The 25,817-nt window shown below is 38.2% G+C and overlaps 1 protein-coding gene across 2 annotated transcripts in view; it reads left to right on the plus strand.

Moving 5' to 3' along the window:
• pan3 (poly(A) specific ribonuclease subunit PAN3) overlaps window positions 1-25,817 on the plus strand; it is a 186,892-nt gene that overhangs the window by 35,824 nt on the left and 125,251 nt on the right. For both annotated transcript variants that reach the window (XM_069891523.1, XM_069891525.1), the window contains exon 5: window positions 22,203-22,353. In XM_069891523.1, coding sequence (XP_069747624.1) covers window positions 22,203-22,353 — 151 coding nt within the window. The remainder of the gene's footprint in view (window positions 1-22,202; window positions 22,354-25,817) is intronic.

Consider the following 25,817-nt stretch of genomic DNA (forward strand, 5'->3'; position numbering starts at 1 on the left):
CTGGGGTCAGTGCTGCTGCACAGTCTGCTGGCTCTTGGTTGCGCTCACCGCCCAGAGTGCTGAACCGAATGCTGCAGCAGCATGCCACTACAGTAGTCAATTTTTGGTTGGTAAGGTTAGAAAATTTTGATGAGGTTGCTGTCATTTTTTATTCATATTTGTAATTGTCAATTAATTTATCATTTTTGTAACTACAATATATTTTATAAGGGAGTTGCTGAAATGATTCCTGCAATGGTTGCCAGTAGTCCTATCACATGCAAAGTAGCATTGCCTTGTTGAAAATATTTTAACATTATTCTTGAAACTACTGGCAAAAATGTTTTGTACATGAGAAGTTTAGATATATTCAAAATAACCTCTTCTCTGGTAAGTGGATTGAGTTTCATAGCACTTAAAATGGGTTAAAACATAAAGCAGTATTTTATCTTTGGTCCAACCAACAAATGATATTCACTTTAAAATCATGAATCAAAATTTGGGAGAACACTAATCTCCTATTCATCTACCATATGTACGAGTATAATAGCTGATACCATGTAAAAGTCAACCCCCTATATTTGGACCAAAAATCTGGTATTTTCCACATCATGCATGACTTCAGAGGTTGGGTGATTGTGATAACATGCCAACTGTAATTAAAATTATTTAACCTCCTGTGAAGATTCCATTAAATAGTTCTGTTGGTTCAGCTCACAGGCATTCCTGTTGTGCTTTAATACTTTGGTGACCCTGACGGTCCATATGACATTTTCAACCTCACTAAGGATGCGCAGAATGCCACTGTGCTCAAACTTCCAGTATTTTGGACCTCACAGTATGAGGCCCAGTTCCATCTGCGCCAGATTACCACTGACGCAATGAAGTACTAGTATGTCATTGCATCACTGGACCAAGACACAGCAGGGCATATTGTCAACATTTATTTATTTATCTATTTATTTGTTTTTTGTTTGTTTATTTATGCCAGCCAACAACAGGTATGAAGCCATCAAAGTCCTTCTTTGTACGTATTTTCGGCCTTTCACGACGCAACAGGGCAACATGACTTCTCCATATGGATGGCATGGGTGACCGCACTCCTTCCGAGCTAATGAATGAGATGCTCACGCTCATGGGACACAAGCCCTGTCTGCTTTTCGAGCAACTTTTTCTGGAAAATGCCAGAAGAGATCCGTTTGCTGCTTGAAAAGACTTTAATGACCCCCATCGCTTAGCAGCCCGTTCTAATGTGTTGTGGCATGATAAGCAGCATGGTAGACTTTTGGTTGGGCACCTAGCAGGGCCTCGGCAAAGGGCATGAACCCTGTACCCTGCCCATTCTGGATAGCGGTACATCAGTCTCGACCGGATGCAGCGCAGACGGAGGACAGTGGTGCTATTACCATCAGAGACAGGGAGCTGTAGCCCGCTGCTGCCGGGAAATGGCTGGCGACAAGAACAACCTCCTTTTCCTCTTGGATCAACACTCAGGGCGTCGGTTCTAGGTCGACACTATTGTGGAGGTTAGCCTTTTTCCCTCCTCCAGCCCAGACTCGAGTTCAGGGAAGAAGGACCCTCCTCTCACGGCCACCAACAGCAACAGCGTCCGAACGTATGGGTCACTGATTATTCCACTCAATTTCGGCTCGTCACAGTTCAACTGGTCCTTTATCATTGCTGATGTATCACAGCCACTCCTGCGAGCACACTTTCTTCTAGTAGATCTCAAAGGTCACCGCCTAGATAATTTAAAGACTTTCAAACTTCTCATCTTGCACCCTGCAGCATTGCCATGACTCGGTGATGTTCTTGGACGATGAACATGCCAGAATCCTTAGCAGAATTCCCCAGCATTATTACTCCACAGTTCTCGAAGGCCCAACCGAAACATAGACCACATTTCAACTCATAGACATACCCTGCATGCTCAACCATGCAGGCTCACTCCGGATAAATTGTGATTGGCTAAAGATGAATTCCGACAAGGAAGAAATGGGGATTGTTTGCTGCTCTGACAACCCTTGGGAATCAGTGCTGCATTTGGTACCTATGGTATCTGAACAGTGAACGACATCACTGCGGCAGATCGCTACCTGGTTTCCCATATACAGGATTTCTCTGCGGTCCTTCACGGCATTAAGATTTTCTCCAAGATCGACCTGATGTGTGGGTACCATCAGATCCCAGTTCACTTGGATGACATTCCTAAGACTGCCTTGATTGTCCCATTTGGGCTATTTGAATTCCTTCATATGCCTTTCGGTTTTATAAAAAAAACACAGCCCAGACATTTCAACGCCTAATGGACACAGTTACCTGGGGTTTGGATTTTGTATTTGTTTATCTGGATGACATCCTTATTACCAATCACTCATGGCAGCAGCACCAGGCCCATCTCCGTCAACTATGTCAGCGGCTAGCTGACTACAGGTTAGCGATTAACCTGGCCAAATGCCAGTTTGGCCTCACATCAATCAATTTTCTTGGCCACTGCATCAGTCAGTATGGAGCGATTCCATTACCTTCCAAGGTCGAGGCCATTGTAAATTTCCAAGACCCTCTGCCATTAAAGGCCAATAGAATTTTGTTGGCATGATTAACATTTTCTGTCTTTTCGTGCCAGGTGCAGCCAAAGTTATACAGCCACTTTTCAAACTCTTGTTTGGACATCCCAAGGAACTGAAATGGAATGATGAGGCCGCAGCCGCATTTGAAACTGCCAAAGGAGAGCTAACGAGAACCACTATGTTCATGCACCCGAGGGTTGACGTGTCAACGGCTCTGATTGTGAATGCATCAGGCACTTCTGTAGGTGGGGTCCTGGAGCAGCTCATCAATGCCATCTGGAAACCCCTCGCTTTCTTGAGTTGTCATTTGAGACCCCTGGAGCAAATGTACAGTGCTTTTGACGGAGCTCCTTGCCCTCCACTTGGCCATATGGTTTCTTCGCTATTTCCTGGAGGACAGAGGGTTTACGGTCTACATGGATCACAAGACGTTGACTTTTTCCTTCGCCAAGATGTCAGATCTGTGGTCAGCACGACTACAACGACCACTCTCCTACATTTCAAAGTTTACAACTATGATAAAACACATTGCTGAGAAGAACAATCTAGTCACTGACACGCTATCCCGCACCACCATCGCTTCCCTCCATTTACCTGCTCCCATTATAGACGACACAGCTTTGGCAGCAGCTCAGCAGGAAGATGAAGAGATGGCCACATGCCATATTGGGGCTGAAATTGGAGGACATGTTTTAGTCCAGCAAATGCCTCCCTACCAAGGCCCATTGAACTTGCTGTGTGGTGATGTCAGGTGTTTGACGTCGTACACAATTTGGGTCATTCTTTGATTAAGTTGACAACAAGGCTTGTGGCAGGCAGATTCACGTGGCACGGCCTGCGCAAGCAAGTCGGCACTTGGGGAAGGACATGCATCCAGTGCCAGACCTCAAAAGTTCAGCGCCACACTAAAGCCCCACTACAGGTTTTTGCACCCATGCAGCACAGTTTTGACTACATCCACATGGATATCATTGGCCTGTTGCCCCCATCCAAGGGGGCTACTCACCTCTTCACATAGTAGACAGGTTCACTATAGTAGACAGGTTCACGAGGTTGTCCCGCTCTCCAACACCTCCACCTCAGGTTGTGTGAGAGCCCCTATCACGAGTTGGATAGCGCGTTTCGGACTACCCATCTGGGTTATGGTCCACAATCGCACATTCCCCAATCCAATGGCTTAGTGGAATGTTTTCACCATCATATAAAAATGGCTCTTATGGCACATCTTAAGGGACCAGATTGGATAGACGAACAGCCTTGGGTAATGTTAGATATCAATACCACATTGAAGGAAGATCTAACTATGTCCTCTGCATAATTGGTTTATGGATCCTCCACAACTGTTCCTTGGTTTATGGAACCTCCATAACCGTCCCAAGGAATTTCATTCTGGCAGCACATGGGCAACAGGAATCTCCCACTTTGATACTTACACGCTTAAGGGAGAAGGTGGGTGCACTGATGCCTATCCTGGCCACCCGGCATTGGTCCGCACTTCATGCATTCCACCTGAACTCGAGGACTGCCTTTGTTCATTCCTGCACAGGAATGCGCACAGGATGCTGCAGCAATGGCCATATGTTGGTCCTTTCAAGGTGCTATGGGATGACGGCTCCACGTTTGTTATAGACATTGGCGGCAGGCATGTGGACCTAGATCAACCGATATCTTGCCCCTGTCGTAGAGGCCGTCTGCCGGCTCCTTTTAGCCATATAGGTGAGACGGCGGTGTCACCTCAGATCTCCAGTTCTAGGAGGGAAACTGGACCAGAGGGCACAACTTCACAATTAAAGGTCATTTGCTTAAAACAGATGCGGAGGAATTTCTTTAGATAGAGGGTGGTAAATCTGTGGAATTTGTTTCCACAGTCAGTTGTGGAGGCTAATCATTGGGTGTATTTAAGACAGAGATTGATAGATTTCTGATTAGCCAGGGCATCAAAAGTTAATAGGGAGAAGGCTGGGCATTGGGGCTGAGTGGGAAATAGCAGATAGACTCTATGGGGTGAATAGGTGCAAAAATAATCTGTGAATTGAGCAGCATCAGTGAGAGAAAATAAAAGCTTGACATCAATCATTCTTTTTCTCCCATTGATGCTGCTGAACCAGCTGAGTTCCTCCAGTAGATTGCTTTCTGCTCCTTCATTACCATTTGCAGCCTTGTTTCCTCCACATGTTAAATTCACTTATTGACTAAATTGCTTCTTCTCTACCTATTTGGTTTGAAACATCGTTCTTTCTCAACCTATTCTCATACACTCCTCTCCTAATGTCTATCTTTTGCATTTATGTGCATGCTATGCTTCCACATTCTATTCCCCACCCCACCAGCAAACATTTATTTATTTTGCTTTTATACCTGGGTAACTCACCCCTAACAAACTAGGCAGTTTTCCTGTAACACTTTCAAACTGGCCTGCAATGTAATTGATCTGTGCTTGGAAGAAGTGCAAACAATGTGACTTGAACAAGTCTAACCATACCCAGAGCCAAGCTCAGCGTCCAAGAATTACATATTCCATCCCCATCCAGTGCTACCTTTCTGGCCACATGGCAATATTGCAGTGATTGTAGAGGACCCTAGATCTTGTCATGGAACCATGATCTGGGATCCCCATCTACCCATTCTCGCTCAAGCCAGGAACCAATATCATATTTTGCTGGTGCTTTGCAGTCTTGAATCAGATAACAATTAGGACCTGGAAAGCATAATATAAAAGCGGTGCTCCTGGAACACTCCTGACTCCTTTGGCAGAAAGTAAAGCTAGGGCCAGAACGTTGAATTCTGTTAAAGCCATCAAGGATTTCAACAATCTAAGTGTCTCTGATCAACAGCATTTTAAAGCTATTAAAATTGAAGTAAATAATTAATGAATTGTCAATTTATAAAAGAACTTGGAAAGAATTAGGAGTTGCAGCACAGTTAGAGTCGTGGTGTTGCAGTGCCTGTGTCTGTGTGGGTTTTCTTCAGGGGCACTAGTTTCCTCCCACCCTTCAAAATGTACTGGGGGCTTCAGGTTAATTGGTTGTAATTGGGCAGCATGGGCTCATGGGTTCAAATAGCTTGTTACTATGCTGTGTCTAAATAAAATAAAATTTAAAAAAAGATTGTATCTTTGCCTCTTCATGCACAGGTCTTAATGCACCTGTTTGACATTAGTACGGCTTCAGGACCTTAAGTATGATCTTGCAGAGAATTGAATAACAAGTGTTGGGCAATTCCATTGAGTTTGAGCTCTGACTTTGGACTCTGGAGTTTCCCACTCATTTAACTCTTGCACTCAACTACAAATGCACAAAACTTTGAAACTTGCTGATATTTCAATGGTGGTATATTACAATGAGACTTCTTTAGGTTTCATCTGACCAGTAATACAGTTGGTTCAGTTACTATAACCTATTGTTATTTGTCATTGCTGTTGTGCTCCATTTCTCTTGTGGATTTTAATTGAGTAAACAATTTTAAATGTCAGATCAATGCCATTACAGCACTAGTGACTGGGTTTCGAATCAGACGCTGTCTGTAAGGAGTTTGTATGTTCTACCCATGTCTGCGTGGGTTTCCTCTGGGTTCTCTGGTTTTTTCCCACCCTTCAAAAGAATGGGAGTTGTAGGTTAACTGGGTAGCATGGGCTTGTGGACCCGAAGGGCCTGTTATTGTGTCATTTGTCTAATTAAAATTTGAATTGATCAATATTTGGAGGAACTGAAACACGATTGCAAAAAAAATTGCTGGAGGAACTCAGCAGATGTTGCAAGACCTGCTAAGTTCGTCCAGCATTTCTGTGTTTTTAATATTCGGAAGATTTTTAGTCAATTCAGGCCTTAAATCTTTAAAACGATTATTTTTAATTGTTTCTTAATTATTTCTTGCACGAATTTTCTCTTTGTTCTACTATTAAAATTGAGGCCTGCTTTTGTGTTTTATCTCTCAAGTTGCACTTGTAGATTTTATATTGTTTGGCAAAAATAAAAATTGACAAGTTGTATCATAGACATTTATAGCCCCAAATATTGGTCAGGCAATTTCATTGCATCTGTGTCTGCGTATTAGAGTAATCTACATTTAATTTCACAATCCATTTTTTATTATCATATCTTCCCTGTTTTTTTGAATATTTTATTTAAAACTTCCACACGTATTCATGTCAAAATAGAAAATATAATAATGCAATAATATCAAATCCATTATACATGGTTTTATAAAACCTTCAAGATGTAAACCCCCCCCCCAAATAATAACACCAAAAGTTACAGAAAAAAGGAAGAAAGAGAGAAGGAAAAAGAATACAATTGTAAAATAAAAAAGTGGACCTGGTTGTCTTTCACTTAATTTTAACCTTTTTCAGTTCTATTTGTTTATTTATTTCAAGGAGTTAGAGGTTTAGGGAAAGTCCATTTATAAATTTTTGCCTACAATATGTAAATATGGGCACCAGATTTTAAAAAAAATTATTTATTTCTCAAATTATATGTAATCTTCGCAGCTATGTATTTCTATGTGCCATCTTTCCAAACCTAAATGAGAATCCGATTTCCATGTAACTGTTATACATTTTCTTGCAACTGCTAATGCAATTTTTACAAATTCTTTTTGATATGAATTCAGTTTCAATTTTGGATTTATCTTTGAAACATTACCCGGTTAAAAACAACATTGGATTCTGTGAAAATTTAACTCCTGTGACATGCTCTAAAAAAGTTCCTAATTCTATCTAAGATGGTCTCAAATTTTGGATGTGATCAATGTAAAAAAAGATGTACCAATCTCTTGGCTACATCTAAAACATTGATCTGAAAAATCTGACTTCAATCTATTTAATTTTTGTGGGGGTAAGATGTAGTTGATGTAAAAAAAATTATATTGAACCAATCTTTAACATTTCTTGTATTTGTCATACGATCTAGACATAGTTCCGACCAATTTTTCTCCCCAATAATAATATGTAAATCTGTCTCCCATCTCTGACTAGATCTATGAATTTCCTACTTTTGAATTCTCATTTGCAATAATATATACATAGCTGATATAAATTTCTTAATAAATCTATTACAAATCAAAGTTTCTATTTTACTACTTTTAGGTAATAACATTGCTGGACCCAATTTATCTTGTAAATATGCTTTTATTTGATAATAAAATATTGTATCCTATTTTTTTTAAATTGTTCAAATGATATTAAATTTCCTTCTTCAAAACAATCTTCTATATTTCTAATGCCCTTGGAGAACCAAATATTCAAAAGTCGATTATTCATTGTAAATGGGATAAGTCCATTTTGATTCAAAGGCATTTTAGCTAAACCAGGGTTCCTTGTTCCCATTTCAGTATTTGGTTTATACCATCTATTAATCAAATGCTTCAACAATGGAGTTTCTCTGTCACCAAATATTAATCTCAGTTCCCATTTATATATAAAATCTTCTGGTGTCTTCTCTCCTATCTTTTCCATATCTATCTTAATACATGTTGGTTTCTCTCCTCTTCTTATCATATGCATACTTACTAATCCAATTTATCACCCCATCATCTCGATCATTAATGTATATCACAAACAACAATGGACCCACTACTGATCCCTGAGGCACTCCACTGGCCTCTGATTTGACAAACAATTTTCCACCATTACTCTCTGGCATCTCCTATCCAACCATTGTTGAATCCATTTCACTCCTTCAACATTAATATTTAATGCTTGAATCTTCCTAACTAACTTCTTATGCGGAACCTTGTCAAAAGTCTTACTGAAGTCCATATAGACAACATCCAGCCGTTCCTTCATCATCTTTCTTCGTAACCTCCTTAAAAAACACTAAGATTTATTAAAGATGATCTACCATGTACAAAACCACGTTGACTACTCTTAACCAATCCCTGTCTTTCCAAATAATTGTATATACCATCTCTAAAAACACTTTCTATTAATTTACCCACCACTGACATCAGATTCACAGTTCTATAATTACCAGGTTTACTTTTGGGGCCTTTTTTAAACAGCAGATCATGAGCTACCTTCCAATCCTCTGGCACCTCCCTGTGGCCAGTGACATTTTAAATATTTCTGTCAGAGCCCCACTATTTGTACACTATCTTCCCTCAGGGTCCTAGGGAATATCTTGTCAGGATCCGGAGATTCATCCACTTTAATTCTCTTAAAAATAGCCTCATTAATCTGTATATTATCCATGACCTAACTTCCAGATTTCTTTACTTCACCTGGCTCATTATTTGTTCCTTAGTGAATACTGAAGAAAAAAAATCATTAAAAAAAATTTCCCCATCTCTTCTGACTTCTCACATAGCCTACCCCTCTGATCCTCAAGGGGTCCAATTTTAATCCTCACTATTCTTTTACTTTTAATGTACCTGTAGAATAGAAACCCTTTGGATTTATTTTTACCTTGCCTGCCAAAGCAGCCTCTTATCTCCTTTTAGCCTTTCTAATTTCTTTTTTAAGATTCTTTTTACATTCCTTGTATTCCTCAAGCACCTCATTTATTCCCTGCTGTCTATACCTGTTGTACACATCCCTCTTCCTCCAAACCAAATTCCCAATATTCTTTGAAAAGCAAGGCTCCCTGTATTTTCTAACCTTTCCTTTAATTCTCAAGGGAGATACCGACTCTGTACTCTCAAAATTTCCCCTTTGACTATCCTTCATTTATCTGTTACATCCTTTCCTGAAAATAAATGATGCCAATCCACACCTTCTAAATCCTTTTGCATCTCCTTGATATTTGCCTCATTCCAATCAAGGATTTCAACCTTAGGCCTAGCCCTATCCTTCTCCATTATCAACTTAAAAGTAATAGTATTATGATCACTAGACTCAGAATTCCCCAACACAAACCTCTGTCACCTGACCTATCTTGTTCCCTAATAGGAGATCCAAGATTGCCCCATCTCTAGTCAGTTCTTCTATGTATTGATTTAGAAAACTTTGCTGAACACATTTGACAAACTCCAACCCATCCAGCCCTTTTACAGTATGGGCGACCCAGTCAATGTGTGGAAAGTTTAAAATCTCCTATAATCACCACCTTATGTTTATTGCACATATATGCTATCTCCTTACAAATTTGCTGCTCTAATTCCCTCAGCCCATTAGGTGGTCTATAATACACACCCATTAGTGTTTTCATGCCTTTCCCATTCCTCAATTCCACCCAAATAGCCTCAATGAATGAGCCCTCCAATCTATTCTGCCATAGCACAATTCTAATGTTTTCTCTAACAAGCAATGCAACTCCTCCACCTTTTATTTCCCCATTCTATCATGCCTAAAACAATGGAATCCTGGAATATTTAGCTGCTAATCATGCCCCTCCTGCAACCAAGTTTCACTGATGGCTACAATATCATTTCCTTGTGTTAATCCATGCTTGAAGCTCATCCACCTTTCTTACAATGCTCCTTGCATTGAAATATACATACTTGAGAGTATGTCTCCCACATACACTCCTTTGATTGCCATGTACTTTTACAGCCCCCCTCCACTTTATTAACTTTAACATTCTGGTTCCTCTCTGATATTGGTTCCCTGTGAACCACGACATGTGGCTGCTCACCCTCCCCCTCCTGAATGCTGTGTACTCGATTAGAGAGATCCATGACCCTGGCACCTGGGAGGCAACATACCAACCTGGAGTCCTGATCTTGTCCAGCAAACCTCCTATCTGCTCCACTAACCACCGAGTCCCCAATTACAAGAGCTTCCCTCTTTTTCCCTCTTTCCTTCTGAGTTGAGGGGCCAGCCTCTGTGCCAGAGACCTGACCACCACGACTTGTCCCTGGTAGGTCGTTCTTTCCCCCCCCCCCCAAAAAAAAACTATCTGAAATTGTATACTTATTATTGAGGGGAATGGCTGCAGGGGTACTCTGCACTGTCTGTCAACCAGTTAGCTGACTCCTGTCTGTTTGGGTTAACTGTCTCCTTGCAACTCCTATCTATCAATGCCTCTCCCTCCCTTATGATCTGATGCTCATCCATCTATAACTCCAGTTCCCTAGCATGGTCTCGCAGGTGTAGCATCTGGATACACCTTTTGCAGGTGCAGTCATCAGGGACATTTGTGGTGTCCCTGACCTCTCACATCCTGCAATCGGAGCATAGGACTACCCCAACTGCCTCCATAACCTACTTGTAAATTAGGTTAATTAAAATATACTTACCAACCTTTCCTTACTGGGAGCACTTCCTCAGCCTCTGCTGACCAAAGCCTTGAAGTCCCACTCCTTCACTACGCTGCTCCTGGCTGGCTGCTCCTTTACCTAACTCGCCCTTTATTGGTCTTTGCCAATTAACTCAGTAACCCAATTTCTCAAATGGAAAAGCCAAAGACCTGACCCCGTGCGCAAAAATCTACTTACCAACACGACCCACCTCCGTCTCTGTCTCTCCTCTGACTGGAAAGGCCAAACTCCTGACCCCGTGCCCTCTTTAAACTTTCCTAAAATCTACTGACCAACACGACACACTCGACCCACCTCTGACTTTATCTCTCCTCTGACGGGAAAGATCTCTAAATAGTGCCATTCCGTGGTGCGCCCAGCATCCAGAGGCAGTGGTTTCTGCAAATCTTGCCTTCTCTTCTCTCACCAACCCTCTGGAAGGCAAGAGGCTTCTTCCACGGGCCAGCCATCACCTCCCTCGCCCATGGGCCCTCACTGCATTCATAGGCCAGCTCCCCAATGCCATAAAGCCAGTTCAGGATTTCTCATCGCAAACCATTGCCACTTGAATTTCAGTTAAGGCAGCCTCAAAATGCTGTAGTTACCTGAATAGAGCTGCTACTCCTGCTGCCTCGGAGGCTGATACTGGGTGACCGCCATGTGTTAATTCACTGCGTTAGCTGCACCAGCCAGGCACGTGCAGGCGTGCCTACTCTCTCGTGGCGTGCCATTCATGCGTCAGCGATCTAAATGACGAGGAAGGAAGCAGCGAGCGAACGTGAGATTGGATGCTCACAGCTGTAGAGGCAACAGTGCTGGCGAGTGAAGGGGTGAAAAACGTGAAAATCATTTTAAAGACATGGAAGATCAATTTTAAAAATAGAGAAATCTGGGAATGTGGAAAAATTGCATGCCCATTATGCATCATGCCAGTAACTCATCAAATTTTTATTCCTAGGCTTCATGTTACTTATGAAAATTTGTGATGATGTTGGTTTTTTAATAGATTTATTCCTCAAAATCTCAAATGAAAGTTATCTTTGGGTGAGTGAGAGGATGCAAATTTCACTAAGGACATGAACACATAATGATAGTAACATTTCACTAAAGTATATGGAGGAGATTAAATGATGTTAGTCTGTTGCCCATCTGCCCTCTCTTTAGACTCAAAAGATCCAATAGCATTAATTATTTAAAATATAAATGTTCTCCCTGCTGTCCCAACTAATTCTTCAGTCAATATCCTAAAACACATGTGGCCAACTATAGCCAATTAATACATTTTTGGCGGCATGGTCAGCACAATGCTATTACAGTGCCGGTGACTGGGGTTCAAACCTGGCCGTCTATAAGGAGTTTATACGTTCTCTCAGAGTCTGCTTGGGTTTCCTGCCACCCTTCAAAACCTTTTGGGTTGTCGGTCATTTGGGTATAATGGGATGGCACGAGGGTCTGTTTCTCTGCTGTTTACTTCTTTCCTGACACAAAATTTCCTAAAATCTCATGCAAATGTGTTGTTTCGCTTCAAAAGAATAACGTGTGGAACCCTAAGTGTTTTATTTCATCCCCATACATTATTATACACCATTCCTTGTTTTCTGTTTCTTTGACATTTACATCATACATATTTTTAGTAAGGGTACACACTGGCACAGTGAGTAGAGCTGCTGCCTCATACATATTTTTAGTAAGGGTACACACTGGCACAGTGAGTAGAGCTGCTGCCTCATACATATTTTTAGTAAATTGCATTTTCCAGTTTATCGTGTTCATAGAAAGAAAGAATTTCCTGATCCATTTCTGACTACACTAAGATATGGATCAAATTTGAAGGAATCATAACTTCTTTTAAGAAGGATGGAATTTTCATTGAATTACAGACATGTAGAATTTTTACCTAATCTTATATTGATTTACAGTTGTTGATTTTTATTGCCATATCAGATTCTGAATTTATTGTCATGAACAAGTCATGAAATTAGGTGTTTTGCGACAGCATCATAGAACAAACATTCATATTATAACCATCTTACAACATCACTATTAAAAAAAAAAAATACACAAAAAGTAAGGCAGTGTCTTTGGTTGATTGATTATTCAGGAATCCAATGGCACCAGGGAAGAAGCTGCCCTTGTTCTGTTGAGTGCTTGTTTTTAGGCTCCTGTACCTTTTTCCACAATGGTAGCAGAGTAAAGAAGGCATGGCTGGATGATGGGAGTCCTTGAGGATAGAGACTTTTTTTTAAATACACTCCCTCATGTAGACGTTCTCGATGGAGTGAAGTCTGGTGCCTGTAATGGCGTAGGCCGAGAGAACAACTCTCTGGAGTTTATTCTTGTCCTGAGAGTTGGCACCTTCATACCAGGCAGTGATGCAACCAGCCAGAAGGCTCTCCACGGTACACCTGTAGGAGTTTGAGAGTTTTTGGTGACATATCGAATCTCCTCAGACACCTCATGTAGCATATAGCCACTGGCTAGCCGCCTTAGTGATTGCATCAACATGGAGGCTCAAGAACATGCAGATCCTCAGAGATGTCAACACTCAATGTGTTCCCCTGACTTCCTTCTGAAGTCCACAATCTTCGCCTTGGTTTTGTGGCGTTGAGCGCAAGGTTGTTGTTGTCATTCAGTGAGCTGATCTATTTCCCTTCTGTACGCTTCCTCATTGCTGTTTGTCATTCTGCTGACAACTGTGGTGTGATCGGCAAATGTGTAGATAGCATTGGAATTGTCCCTGGGCACACAGTCAAAATAAAGTTTGGGCAGAAATTTACTCGATGAATGGGATTTTACTTCTGGACATTCGAGAAAGGGGGTTCACAGTTTATGAACATGTAAACTAAGAGAAGTATAATTTGGCATCATGTTTGGCACAGGCCTCATGAGTCAAAGGGTCTCTGCCTGTGATGTACTGTTCTCCAATTTACTTACAGAAGATAGGACATGCAGGCAATTTCTGTGAAATAGTGACTCCAAAGAATTTAAATTTACTCACCCTCTCCACTTCTGATCCTATAATGATCACTGGATCAGACACCACTAGTTTCCTCTCCTAAGCTCTACAATCAGCTCATTGGTTATGGTAACATTGAGTGTGAGGTGGTTGTCAGTACACCATTCAGCCAAGTTTTCAATCTCCCTCCCTTATCACCTCCTTTTATTCAACCCACTACCATGGTATAATCAGCAAATTTGAAGATGGTTTTATTGTCATACCGAGCCACACATTCATATGTGTAAAATGAGTAGAGGTGTAGAGAATGCAGACCTGTGGAGTTTGTGGAGGAATTATCCAGGGTCAATTAATATTAATGGTAAGTGATCTTCAAGAGTCAAGTAAATATACTCTGAAAGAATTTTATGTTGATCTGAGAGTGTAATGGTCAAGCCTTAAAATTAAAGTTAATTAAATATATTAAAGTTGGATAAGATAAATCACCAAATTCAATTTAATAGGCAAGAGAATAAACTAAATGATTGCAAAATTTAAAGAAATAATCCAAATGAAGTAACACTTGTGAATCTCTAGGGGTAATTTACGGCATCTGATGCAGGCTCCTCTACATCAGAGATTCTGGACATAGACTGGGAGAATTATTCCTGGAGCACCTTTGCTCTGTCTGCTGCAGAGGCAAGGACCTCCTAATGACCAACCATTTTTATTCCACACACCACTGCCATGTTGACATGTTCTGTCCATGGTTACTTGTACTGGCAAATAGAGACCACCTGCAAATTGTAGAGACTGTATTTTGTATTCTACCTCAGCAATCTCCAACAAAACTATATCAATATCAATTTCTCCAATATATGTATACCCCCTCCCAATCTCTCATTTTTCCTACCCCTGTTTTCTTTCCTCTAGTTCCCCACCCTCCTCCCATCATTTTCTATCATAGAGCTGCCCTTCTTTGTCCTGTGTCCTCTTCATCCTATCACTTCTCAACTTCTTTCTCTTCTACATTCCCACCCACCTGTATCTACCTATTATAGCTAACCTATTATGGTTAGCTTGTGCTCATTTCCTTTCCTCCCATTCCCATCAACCTTTTCAGGCATCTACCTGTTTTTCTAGATTCCAAACAAAGGGCTCAGGTCTGAAATGTTGGTTGCTTTTTACTTAAAGATACTATATATGTTGAGTTTCTCCTGAACTTTTATTTATTGCAAATAATTACATAATTAAAAAAAAATTCAATTGAGAAGTAAAATTTCTCTTTAAATAAAAGTAAGGGAAATTCTGTGGTTATTTGGCATCAGATGTTCTTGGAAATGCACTGCAGAAATTTTTGGGAATGTTTGGGACCACTTGCGTGGGGTTTCTGGGTAGGCATGCCCCAGTGAGACTGGGAAACAATAGTAGGGTAAAAGAATCATGGTTAATGAGAGAGGTGGAAGAGTTGGTTAAGTTGAAGATGGAAGCAGACATAAGATTTAGATAGGGCTTATGGGAATTATAAAGTAGTCAGGAAGGAATTTAAGAAGGAATTTAGGAGAAGTAGAAGGGATGAGGACTAAGGAAAGGAGGATTAAGACAAATAGTATTAAAACCGCAAGGTGCCCTACATGTACCTGAAGACCAGGAGGTTAAGTAGAGTGAGATGAGAATTAAGGGAGCAAATTCTATACTTTACATTTATTAATGCGCAGTTTTTTCAAGTAGAAAATTTTAAGAATTTAGCTTTACCAGTTATAGTATTTTTATTTCAGTATCAGCTTGATTTTCTTTAGTTTGTCTTAAATTGGTCAAATATGAAGTTGTTGGATAAATTTAGCAATTGGGGTTAGCACTGACCCTAATGAATTTCTGACTAGGTTATTCAATGATTGAAGGTTCTCGTTTCATTTTAATAACTGCTTTCAACTATGATTTGGAAAAGTCATTAGTTTGAGGACTCTAAATGTAAGAAATGCCTTTTTGAAAGTATCTGTGAGTTGTTGATAGCATTTAGTAAAGACTATTACTCCTGTATCAGGATTGCTACCTTGTCACATACTAGCGAGGTTAGAAGTAGGAGGGTAACACAGCTTAATATGGGCTTAAGAGTTGTTGCAGGAGGGAGGGCTCAGATTTCTGGATCATTGGATTCTCTTCCAGGAAAGGTGGGTCCTGTCCTGGCAGGGTGGTTTTCATCTGAACTGGTGGGAAGGTATGCTAGGGCTGCACAACAGGTGTTTAAACTAGATCTGTAGGGGAATGGGAACCAGAATGCCAGATTAGATTGTGGAGTAGTTGTGGAAAAAGATGTTAAGCCTGCATAAAAGACAGGACTCAAAAGGTTGTGCATGTGGGGATAATGTTCTGAATTGCATCTATTTCAATGCAAGGAGCATTGTAGGAAAGGCAGACGAGTTTAGAGTGTGGATTGGTACATGGAATTATATTGTGATCATGAGTGAAAGTTGGTTGAGGGGGGAAAGACTAGCAGCTTAATGTTGCAAGTTTTCATTGTTTTAGATGCAATAGAGTAGGAGAGATGAAAGGGGGGAGTGGCATTGCTTGTCAGGGAAAATATCTCCGCTGTTCTCAGACAGGAGAGACAAGAGGTTTCACCTGCTGAGGCTACTTGGGTGAAGCTGAGGAATGGGAAAGGTATGACCACCCAATAGTTAGTGACAGTTGGAGGAGCGAACTGCTGAGAGATAGAACACAGCTGCAGGAAACATAAAAGGTGCAATATAAAGTAGTTTTAGCTTTCCACATTTTGACAAGACTCTTGTACTGTAAAAGGGCAAGATGGGTTAAGGGTTGTTAAATTTATTCAGGAAAGTTTTTTAAATCAATCTATAGAGGTATCAACTAGAGAGAGTGCAATACATCTCCTATAAGGGAATAAGACAGGACAAGGTGATGGAAGTGTATGTGCAATACATCTCCTATAAAGGAATAAGACAGGACAAGGTGACGGAAGTGTGTGTAAGAACTTTGGGTCCAGTATTTATAAAGTCATTTGTTTCAAGATAATTTTGGCTACAGATAAGTCTGGTGCTTGGATTAAGATTCTATATTGGAGAAAGGGCAATTTTGAAGAACCGAGAAAGGGTCATGTAAACGTGGAGTGGGGCAAGTTGTTTTCTGGCAAAAGTGTGCTTAGTAGGTGGATCCTTTTAAAGGTGAAAATTTGAGAACACAGTAATTCTGTGTTCCTGTTGAGATTAATGGTAGAATTAACCTTGGTTTTTGAGGGATATTGTGAATCTGGTTAAGAAGAAGAAAGAGGTATATAGTATCAAGCATGTGAGATTGCTTTGGTAGACAAGGTGAAGGAAAATCTTAAGGATTTCTAAAGATATAATAAGAGCAAAATGATAGCAAGGGTCAAAATAGGTCAGCTGTGTATGGAGCTAAAAGAGATTTGGGAAATCTTAAATTTTTTTACATCTGTATTTGCTCAAGAGACTGACAGATTCTATAGATGAGATAAAACCAGCAGAGAGGTCATGGAACCTTTCCAGTTTAAAGATGAGGTGCTGATAAGATATTCTGTCAGACCTTAAGGAAGGTTAGTGTCAAAATTGCAGGGGCCCTGGCAGAAATATTTAAAATGCCCGTAGCCATGGGTCAGCTGCCAGAGGATTGGAACTTAGCTAATATTTTTCAGTTGTTTTAATAAGGTTCCAAGAATAATACAGGAAATCATAAGCTGGGGAGGCTGATGTCAGTACTGGGTAAATTGTTAGAAGGTATTTTAAGAAATAGAATGTACAAATATTTTAATTGACAGGGACTGATTAGGGATAGTCAACATGGCTTTGTGTGTTGTAGGTCATGTTTAACTAACATTAACGATTTTTCAAGGTGGTTTACTAGAAAAGTTGATGAAGGATGCCTCTCCACCTGTCCATTAGTTTCTCCAAATACAATTCATTAGCTTTCGAGTTTGGTTTGGTAATAGTGAAGACACTTAGTAACAAAATTCATAGCACAAACTTTCAAAAGTAAAGTGTTGATTACATAAGTGGTGCGATTAATAATTGTGGTCCTTGAAATGTATTTTGAGGTTTAACAGCCTCCATGTGGCACCTTGTCGAAGGCCTTTTGAAAGTCCAAATACACAACATCCACTGCATCTCCCTTGTCTATCTCTTCAAAAAATTGCAATAGGTTTGTCGTGCATGATTTTCCTTTAAGGAAACCATGCTGACTTGGGCCTATCTTTTGATGCACCTTTGGGTATTCCATAACCACATTCTTGACGATTGTCTCCAACAGCTTTCCAACCACTGACGTCAGGCAAATAAGTCTGTAATTTCATTTCTGCTGCCTCACTCCCTTAAACAGTGAATTGACATTCGCATTCCTCCAGTCTCCCGGAAGCATGCCAGAATGATTTCTGGAAGATCATTACCAATGCCTCTACAATCTCTACATCCATCAGATTTATCTATTCTTAGACCATTAAGCTTCCCAAGTACCACTTCTCTCTTGTGATCTTGACTGCACTCACATTTCTTCCCAGAGATCCATCGGAGTCAGGTATGCAACTAATGTCTTCCACAGTGAAGAATGATCCAAAATATTCTTTCAGTTCCTTTGCCATCTCCTTGTCTCCCATTATAGTTTCTCAAGCATCGTTTTCTCAGTTCTATATCTACTTTTATCACTCATTTACTCTTTATATATTATAGTGTTTATATTTTAAGAAGGGTTTTCATGTTGCGTTTTTCATGTTTCATAAATATAGAAAAGGCTTTTGAAGCAACATGACTGCACCAATCCTTTTGTTTTAGTACTTTAGGTTTGACATTAAATTGCAAATACCAATAAGCATATAATAAACCTGCAAAACACCAGAATAAGTATGAAATCTAACTGCTGGATGTTATAACCAACTGTGAGATTATTAATTTTATTTACATTGTTTGCACATGTAAACAGAAAATGTGAGTCTATTTTGGTTATATAATACTCTAGTTTTGTTGGAGATGCAATCGAGCTTTGTTGTTTTCTTTCCTTCTTTAACGAGTTCGTCAAGTTTACATATTTGTTTTTCATTTGACTTTTCTTGATTATGTGCCAAAAAAAATCAGGAAATTTCTTTTGCTATAATTAAGTTTAATGATTTTTTTAAAAAATAAATCTCTTTTTGGAAGAAAATGTTAACTCCGTTCAGAGTAAATTTATATTGTGGGATGCTATGAAAGCTTACTTGAGAGGTCAAATAATTAGTTATACCTCTAAGGTTAAAAAGAATTATCTGACCGAGAGCCTTGAATTAGAGAAACAGATTGATGAATTAGAAAAGGAATTTCAGAGAGATGTGACAGAAAATCAGAAGATAGAGTTGTCTAGATTGAAATTGAAATACAATACGTTGCAATCTTATCAATTTGAATGTTTGATTAATAGATCTAAACAATGGTATTATGAATGGGGTGAGAAAGCACATAAGGTAGTTGCATGACAGTTAAAGAAAGAACAGGTATCAAGGGTTATTAATGCAGTCAGATGAAATTTGACTATTACTTACAAACCTTGTGAGATTAATGATGAGTTTCATTCATTTTATAAGAAATTATATACTTCTGAGGAAAAACAGGAGAGCGGATCAATTGACTCCTTTTTATCGGTGTTGAAATTACCAGTACTTGGAGAAGAAGACATATTGGAGCTGGAGGCTCCTTTTATTGATTTAGAAATTAAATCGGCTATGTTGGAAATGCAGAATGGAAAATCACCTGGTGATAAATGGTTATATGGTTATGGTTATATGACGGGTTTTCGGTTGAATTTTATAAGATATTTTATGATGATTTATCTACAGTGTTTGGAGATGTGTTATGACAGATTAATGAACATTATGATTTACCTGAATCATGCTCTAGTGCTTTAATTACTGTAATTCCTAAGAAGGATAGAGATCCATTAAAGGTGTTTTCATATAGACCAATCTCTTTGTTGAATGTAGACTATAAAATAATAGCTAAAGTATTAGCGAATCAATTGGCTAAATTTTTACCTAAGTTGATACATGTTGAGCAAACAGGTTTCATAAAGAATAGGTATGCTTCAGATAATATTGTTCGAGTGATTAGTTTGATTAATAAATATCGACAGTGTCCTGATCATCCGATGGTGATATCTCTTGATGCAGAAAAGGATTTTGACAGAGTTGAGTGGAACTTTATATTTAAAGTCTTAGAGAAATTTAAGTTCAGTCCTTCTTTTATTGGTTGGATTAAAGCTGTATACAATAAACCAATAGCCAGGGTATTGACAAATGGTCAGATCTCGGAACCTTTTAAATTAACTCGTTCAACTCGACAAGGTTGTCCTTTGTCTCCAGCTTTGTTTGCATTAGTAATTGAACAATTGATACGACAAAATACACAAATACAAGGTATGGGAGTTTTAGATGAGGAGCATAAAATTAATCTATTTGCTGATGATGTACTGGTGTATTTAACAAAACCAGCTCAGTCACTTTTACATTTGAAGGAATGTTTCACACAATATGGATCTTTGTCTGGATATTAAGTTAATTGGGAAAAAAGTGAAATTTTACCGATAGGTGAAGGAGATTATTCAGTTTATAAGAATATTATTAATTTGAAGTGGACTGATCGAATTAAATATTTGGGTATAAATGTGGATGTTGATTATCAATCTTTATATAAATTAAATTATGTACCGTTAATGAAAAAGATCAAAGCTGATTTGATTAAGTGGAAGGATTTTCCTATAAATTTAATTGGAAGAATAAATGCAATCAAAATGAATATCTTTCCACGTATACAATATTTGTTTCAGTCAATTCTGTGTTTACTTAATAAGAATTTTTTTCAAGATTTAAATAAAATGGTTAGGGAATTTTTATGGAAGGGTAAATTTCCAAGAGTAGCTTTGAATAGGCTATCCTGGAAATATGCATTAGGGGGACTACGCTTACCACATTTTCAAAATTATTATGAGGCACCTCAATTTAAATTTATTAGTTCATTAATGGATTTGGAACAGCCCCCTAGTTGGGCTAAAATTGAGATGGCGAATATTTCTGAATTTGAAATACATCAATTTTTGTTTCGGTGGAATTTAAATTTATTACAACAATATAATGTGCCTACACTAAAACATTTAATGAAGTTATGGATGAGGAAAAATAGAACGATAGGTTCTAAGGATAAATTATTGACTTTAACACCATTATATAATAACCAACTTATTCCTTTTTCAATGTATAATCAATGTATATTACATTGGAAATCTAAAGGTATAAAAAACTTGGGGGATTGTTTTAAAGAAGGTAATTTTTTATCTTTTAATCAAATGAGGGAAGATTTTGATATTAATGAGAATTATTTTTTCGTTTATTATCAACTTCGATCCCTAGTAAAACAAATATTTGGTAGAGATATGATTTTACCTAAATTGACTAAATTTGAATCTTTTCTTGTGATTGCACCAAAGAAGGGATACATTTCATTGATGTACCAAATATTACAGGAAAGTATAGAAAAAAAGGGATGGGATAGATCTAAGATTAGATGGGAAAAGGATATTAACCTTACTTTTTCTGAGGATGACTGGTTAGATATCTGTCATGATCGTGTTACTAGATTGATAAATGTTCGTTATGCAATGGTTAATTACAATTTTTTACATCAATTGTATATAACACCTGAAAAGTTTTAAAAAAATATATGGTTTTAGTGTATCAGACTCTCGTTTTAGATGTGGTAATTCGGTTGGAACTTTTTTTTTCATGCTGTTTGATTATATGTATATATACAATCTTTTTGGAAAGCAATTCAATTGTTTTTGGAACATTTGTATAAGATCAAAATACCTCTGGAACCGACAATATTTTTGTTGGGTGAGTTGAATCCTTTGAAAGATTTGGGATTAGACAAATTTCAGATTGCTTTTTTATACTTAGCTTTATCTGTCGCAAAAAAATGTATAGCAAGTACATGGAAAAATGCTAATGTGATTGATATTAATAGATGGCATAATGAGATGAAAACTTGTTTGGTAATGGAAAAAAATCACTATGTTTTACATGGTAATTATTCTTTTTTTCTTAATAAGTGGTCTTTATATTCAGAATATTTACATTTAGATTTACCTTGATTAGATTTTTAGAAAATATATTTCGATTTTTTTTTTTTTTTTTTGGCTCTCCTAAAGAGAGCTGGCTGAGAGGGGGAGTAGGGAGGTTCTTCTTTTTTATATATAATTTTTTTTAAATTGTTCTTAATATGTACTTTTTTTACTGTATGTAATAACCTTGTTGAACGAATAAATAAAGTTATAAAAAAAAAAGATGTTTGATATTTTGAAATGAATATACACAAATGTGACACCTCTTGTTTGTTTATTTCAATTTATTGAAAGGGATTGTTTTTAAATTTATCGCCCCTTTCTGAAATTCCTTGACTTCCTATAAATATTTTCAAGGCTTTAAAATTTAGGTTAAAGTAGGCAGTGGACTTTAGCTCTAATGTAAATAATTGCATAGAATGTTGTTTTATTGCCAGACACCAAATCCAGCTGCAAGTGAATTCATCCCAAAAGGAGGATCAACCCCAAGGCTGAGTTCTGTATCCCAGTCCAACATGTCTGCCTTTTCACCAGCCTTATTCTCTCATCCAGCCTTGGGCAATCCATCAGCAGCTGGCTTAATCCCAGGTAAGCTGTATGTAATTTAGTGGCTATCTATACAGCTCTTCCATAATTTGTCTTTTTATTTTAATAATGAGTAAAATTTGCAGTAAACATTTTTTAAAAAAAAAGAGAAATAGGCTATTTGTAATTAAAGTGAAAGGAGAAAATGTTGCTTAGAAATGTATGCTTAATGTATTAACTATATGCAACATTTTTATTTAGAAAACACCAACAGGATAAACATAAATTTCTCTCATTATTCTATCTTGGATTTATATTTGGCAAGAAATAGTATCTGGGACCTAATTCTTTGACAAGTTTGTTGGTTCTTCATTTACGGTATAAGTAGGCTAAAATAGAATTTGTCAATACTTAAGTGTTCAAAATGTTTAAAAAAAATGCAATTTCTGGGAATCTGAAGTAAAAGCAGAAAATAATGGAAATACTCACCAGGTCAGGCATTATCTGAAAAGAGAAACCAAATTGATGGTTCAGTTCTTTATCAGATGTCCTTCATCTGAATTTCATTTGATACTGCCTTAACTTATTGTATCCAGCATTTTTTTGTTTTTAAGCGTGCTATTTTCAATTTCAGAATCGAGCTTTGTTTATTAAACTGCTTTTAAAAATATACATTATGTAAACATGCCATTCTTTTATTTTTTTCAATACTGTTAATGCAGGGGATGTGGTGGTGGGTAGTGAGTGGTTAGCTTGATCCTTGCATACATTTGTTTAAAATTTTGTATTTTTGAATATTTGAATTCAAAACGTGTTAGTTTGTGAAGATGCCTTCTGTTTAAAGAGGCTCCAAGCACATCCTCAATCTAGATGGTAAGAGTCCTGTGTGTGAGTGTTGAAAATAATCTGAAGCATTTGCAGCCAGTTCACCAGAAGTGCCAAATAGATGATCCATCTTAGTTTCCTTCTGAGCTCCCCAGACTGGATATACTAATAACAAGAAACAGTTGAAAGCATAGGATGCAATAAAGACTACGAGACCAAATAATATTGTAGTTGTATTGCTGTGGACCCGCACTCCAGTCTTGATTCCAGTAGACCCGCATTCCAGTCCTAGCTATGCCTTTAGCCAAATTATTCCAATACAGTTGCCACACTGGCATTTACCCACAATGTGAAAAATTGTGTACAATCAAGTGAAAATTACTCACCAGTGTCCATTTTGGGTTTCACCAGGATCATTGAACTCCAGACTTGATTGTGGTCTTGTTCAATCAAGGAGTAAAGAACTGAATTATAGACGAGAACTGACAGTGACAGCCCTTGACATCAAAGCAACATTTGACCGAGTATAGAGTCAAAGTGCCCCAGTAAAAGTGAAAATGCCCATCAAAGGGAAATCACTCCAGTCGTTGGAGTCTTGACTCACACAAAATCAATCATTTCAGGCTTTGGATCTTATTGCTGGAATTCTTTGGGGTAATGTCTCATGCCCAATCATCTTCAGCTACTTTCTCAACAATCTTCATGTCACAAAATCAATCATTTCAGGCTTTGGATCTTATTGCTGGAATTCTTTGGGGTAATGTCTCATGCCCAATCATCTTCAGCTACTTTCTCAACAATCTTCATGTCACAATAGATGTCGCTGATGATAACACAATATTCCATTCAATTTGTGACTCTTTAACAATGAAGCAACACAACCTAGACAACATTCAGGTATGGGCTGATAAGTAGCACATAACAATTGTGCTACAGAAGTATCAGACAATGACTATCTTCAATGAGAAGTCTAACCACCTACCGTTCACGTTCAATGTTGTTAATATCATTGAATCTCCCAGCAACAATAACCTGGATTCGCCATAGATCAACTGGACTGGCTACTAAATACCATTGTGGCAAGAACAGGTCAAAAGCTAGGTATTCTGCAGTAGTGAGTTGGTTCCAGATGAGACCTTTCCACCAAGCACAATGCATAAATCAGGAGCATGATGCAACCAACCAGAACAAAACTTCTTTGACTGGAACTTCATCACCCTCCCAAGATATTCATCATCTCCACCACCTAGCAATGATTGGAATGTATACATTCTACAAAACATACCGTGGCTACTTGTGCAGGCTATTCTGGCAGCTTGCCCCTATTGCTGGCTCTATCAGCAAGAAGTTTAAAGGCTTCAGGCACATGCAAACACCACCACTTTGCTTATTCCCCTTCAAATTACACACCATCTTAATTTAGAAACCTATCACCCACCAGCCCTTCCTCATTATTGGTTCTTAATTGTGGAATTCCCTGCCCTACATTGCTTTGAGAGTATCTTCGCAAGTAGCTCTAGAATGGTTCAAAAGGGAAACACACTGCCAACTTGTCATAGAAAATTATATTTGCACAATGAATAGTAACCTCAAAATGAATATATTTTACACGTCTTAAAAATCAGCTTAATCAAGCCTCAACAGTTTCAATGAGGTGAGGGTATAAAATATACAACCCTCATTCCAAAAAATTAATGCCTTAAATTTAAAATTTATATTCTATTCATGTCTGTGCTGCTTCATATTTCTATAATCTACAGTGCTATACATTCTATATTGCATTCTTCCAATTAACTTGAACATTCCTTACTTTCTTTTTCCCACTGATAGTGGCTTGTGCTGTTGGATATTAAGACTCCAACTCTGGAATTCTGTCTCCCCTCAGCATCCAAGATTAATTTCCATTGCTCCTCATTTAAAGCATTTAACATCTTTCTCTTTGATCAAACTTTTGTCTTTTTTTTTTGCTAATTATTTCAGTCTGAGTACACTTCTTCAGATCATATGTGATGTCAAAAATGCTGCAAGTTATTTAAGGAGTAGTGGTCTGGTGAAATGATGGTATCTTCTCCCCAAGAGGAAAAATTCTGAATATGATATTATAAGCCTGATGCATCTAGTCTTGGTGCTTGAAAATCTCTTGACTTAAAGACTCAAAAATGAAAGAAATTGAAAAGTTCAAACGATTTGAGTTTGAAATAGCATGAGAAACTTTTTTTTTTAAAGTTCCTGACAAATAACTGGATCTGCAGATAAGTCAATTTAAGTCTTTTCCAGTTGGAAGACATGTATTCTGGCTCTACATAATGTGCATTTTTACTGTAAAGTAATCTTTACTGTCTCTTTTGAATGGAAGAGATTCAACCCTAATGTGCTAAATTCTGTGGAGGGTACTTTAAAAGTAATTCTGTTTGTTTTCTGTTTTAATATGTATGTGTTTTGAGCATGAATGAGAAGATTTTTGAAATTCATCTACAGTTAAACCTATTATTAAGTATCAAAGGTGATATTTCAGTAATTTTTCTAGTTCAACACCAGAGAATTAGAAAACCTTCCCTATTTGTTTTTCTTTTTCCTGTCACTTTTCTCCTTTCTTCTCCTGAAGGAGTTGACTTATAGGGGTGTGGTTCTTCCAGCACCTCCCCAGGTGGCCAATATACATGTGTGAACCTTGACTATCTGATCAAGGGAGGATCAATAAT

Source organism: Narcine bancroftii, chromosome 7, assembly GCF_036971445.1.
Source record: "Narcine bancroftii isolate sNarBan1 chromosome 7, sNarBan1.hap1, whole genome shotgun sequence".
Taxonomy (NCBI): Eukaryota; Metazoa; Chordata; class Chondrichthyes; order Torpediniformes; family Narcinidae; genus Narcine; species Narcine bancroftii.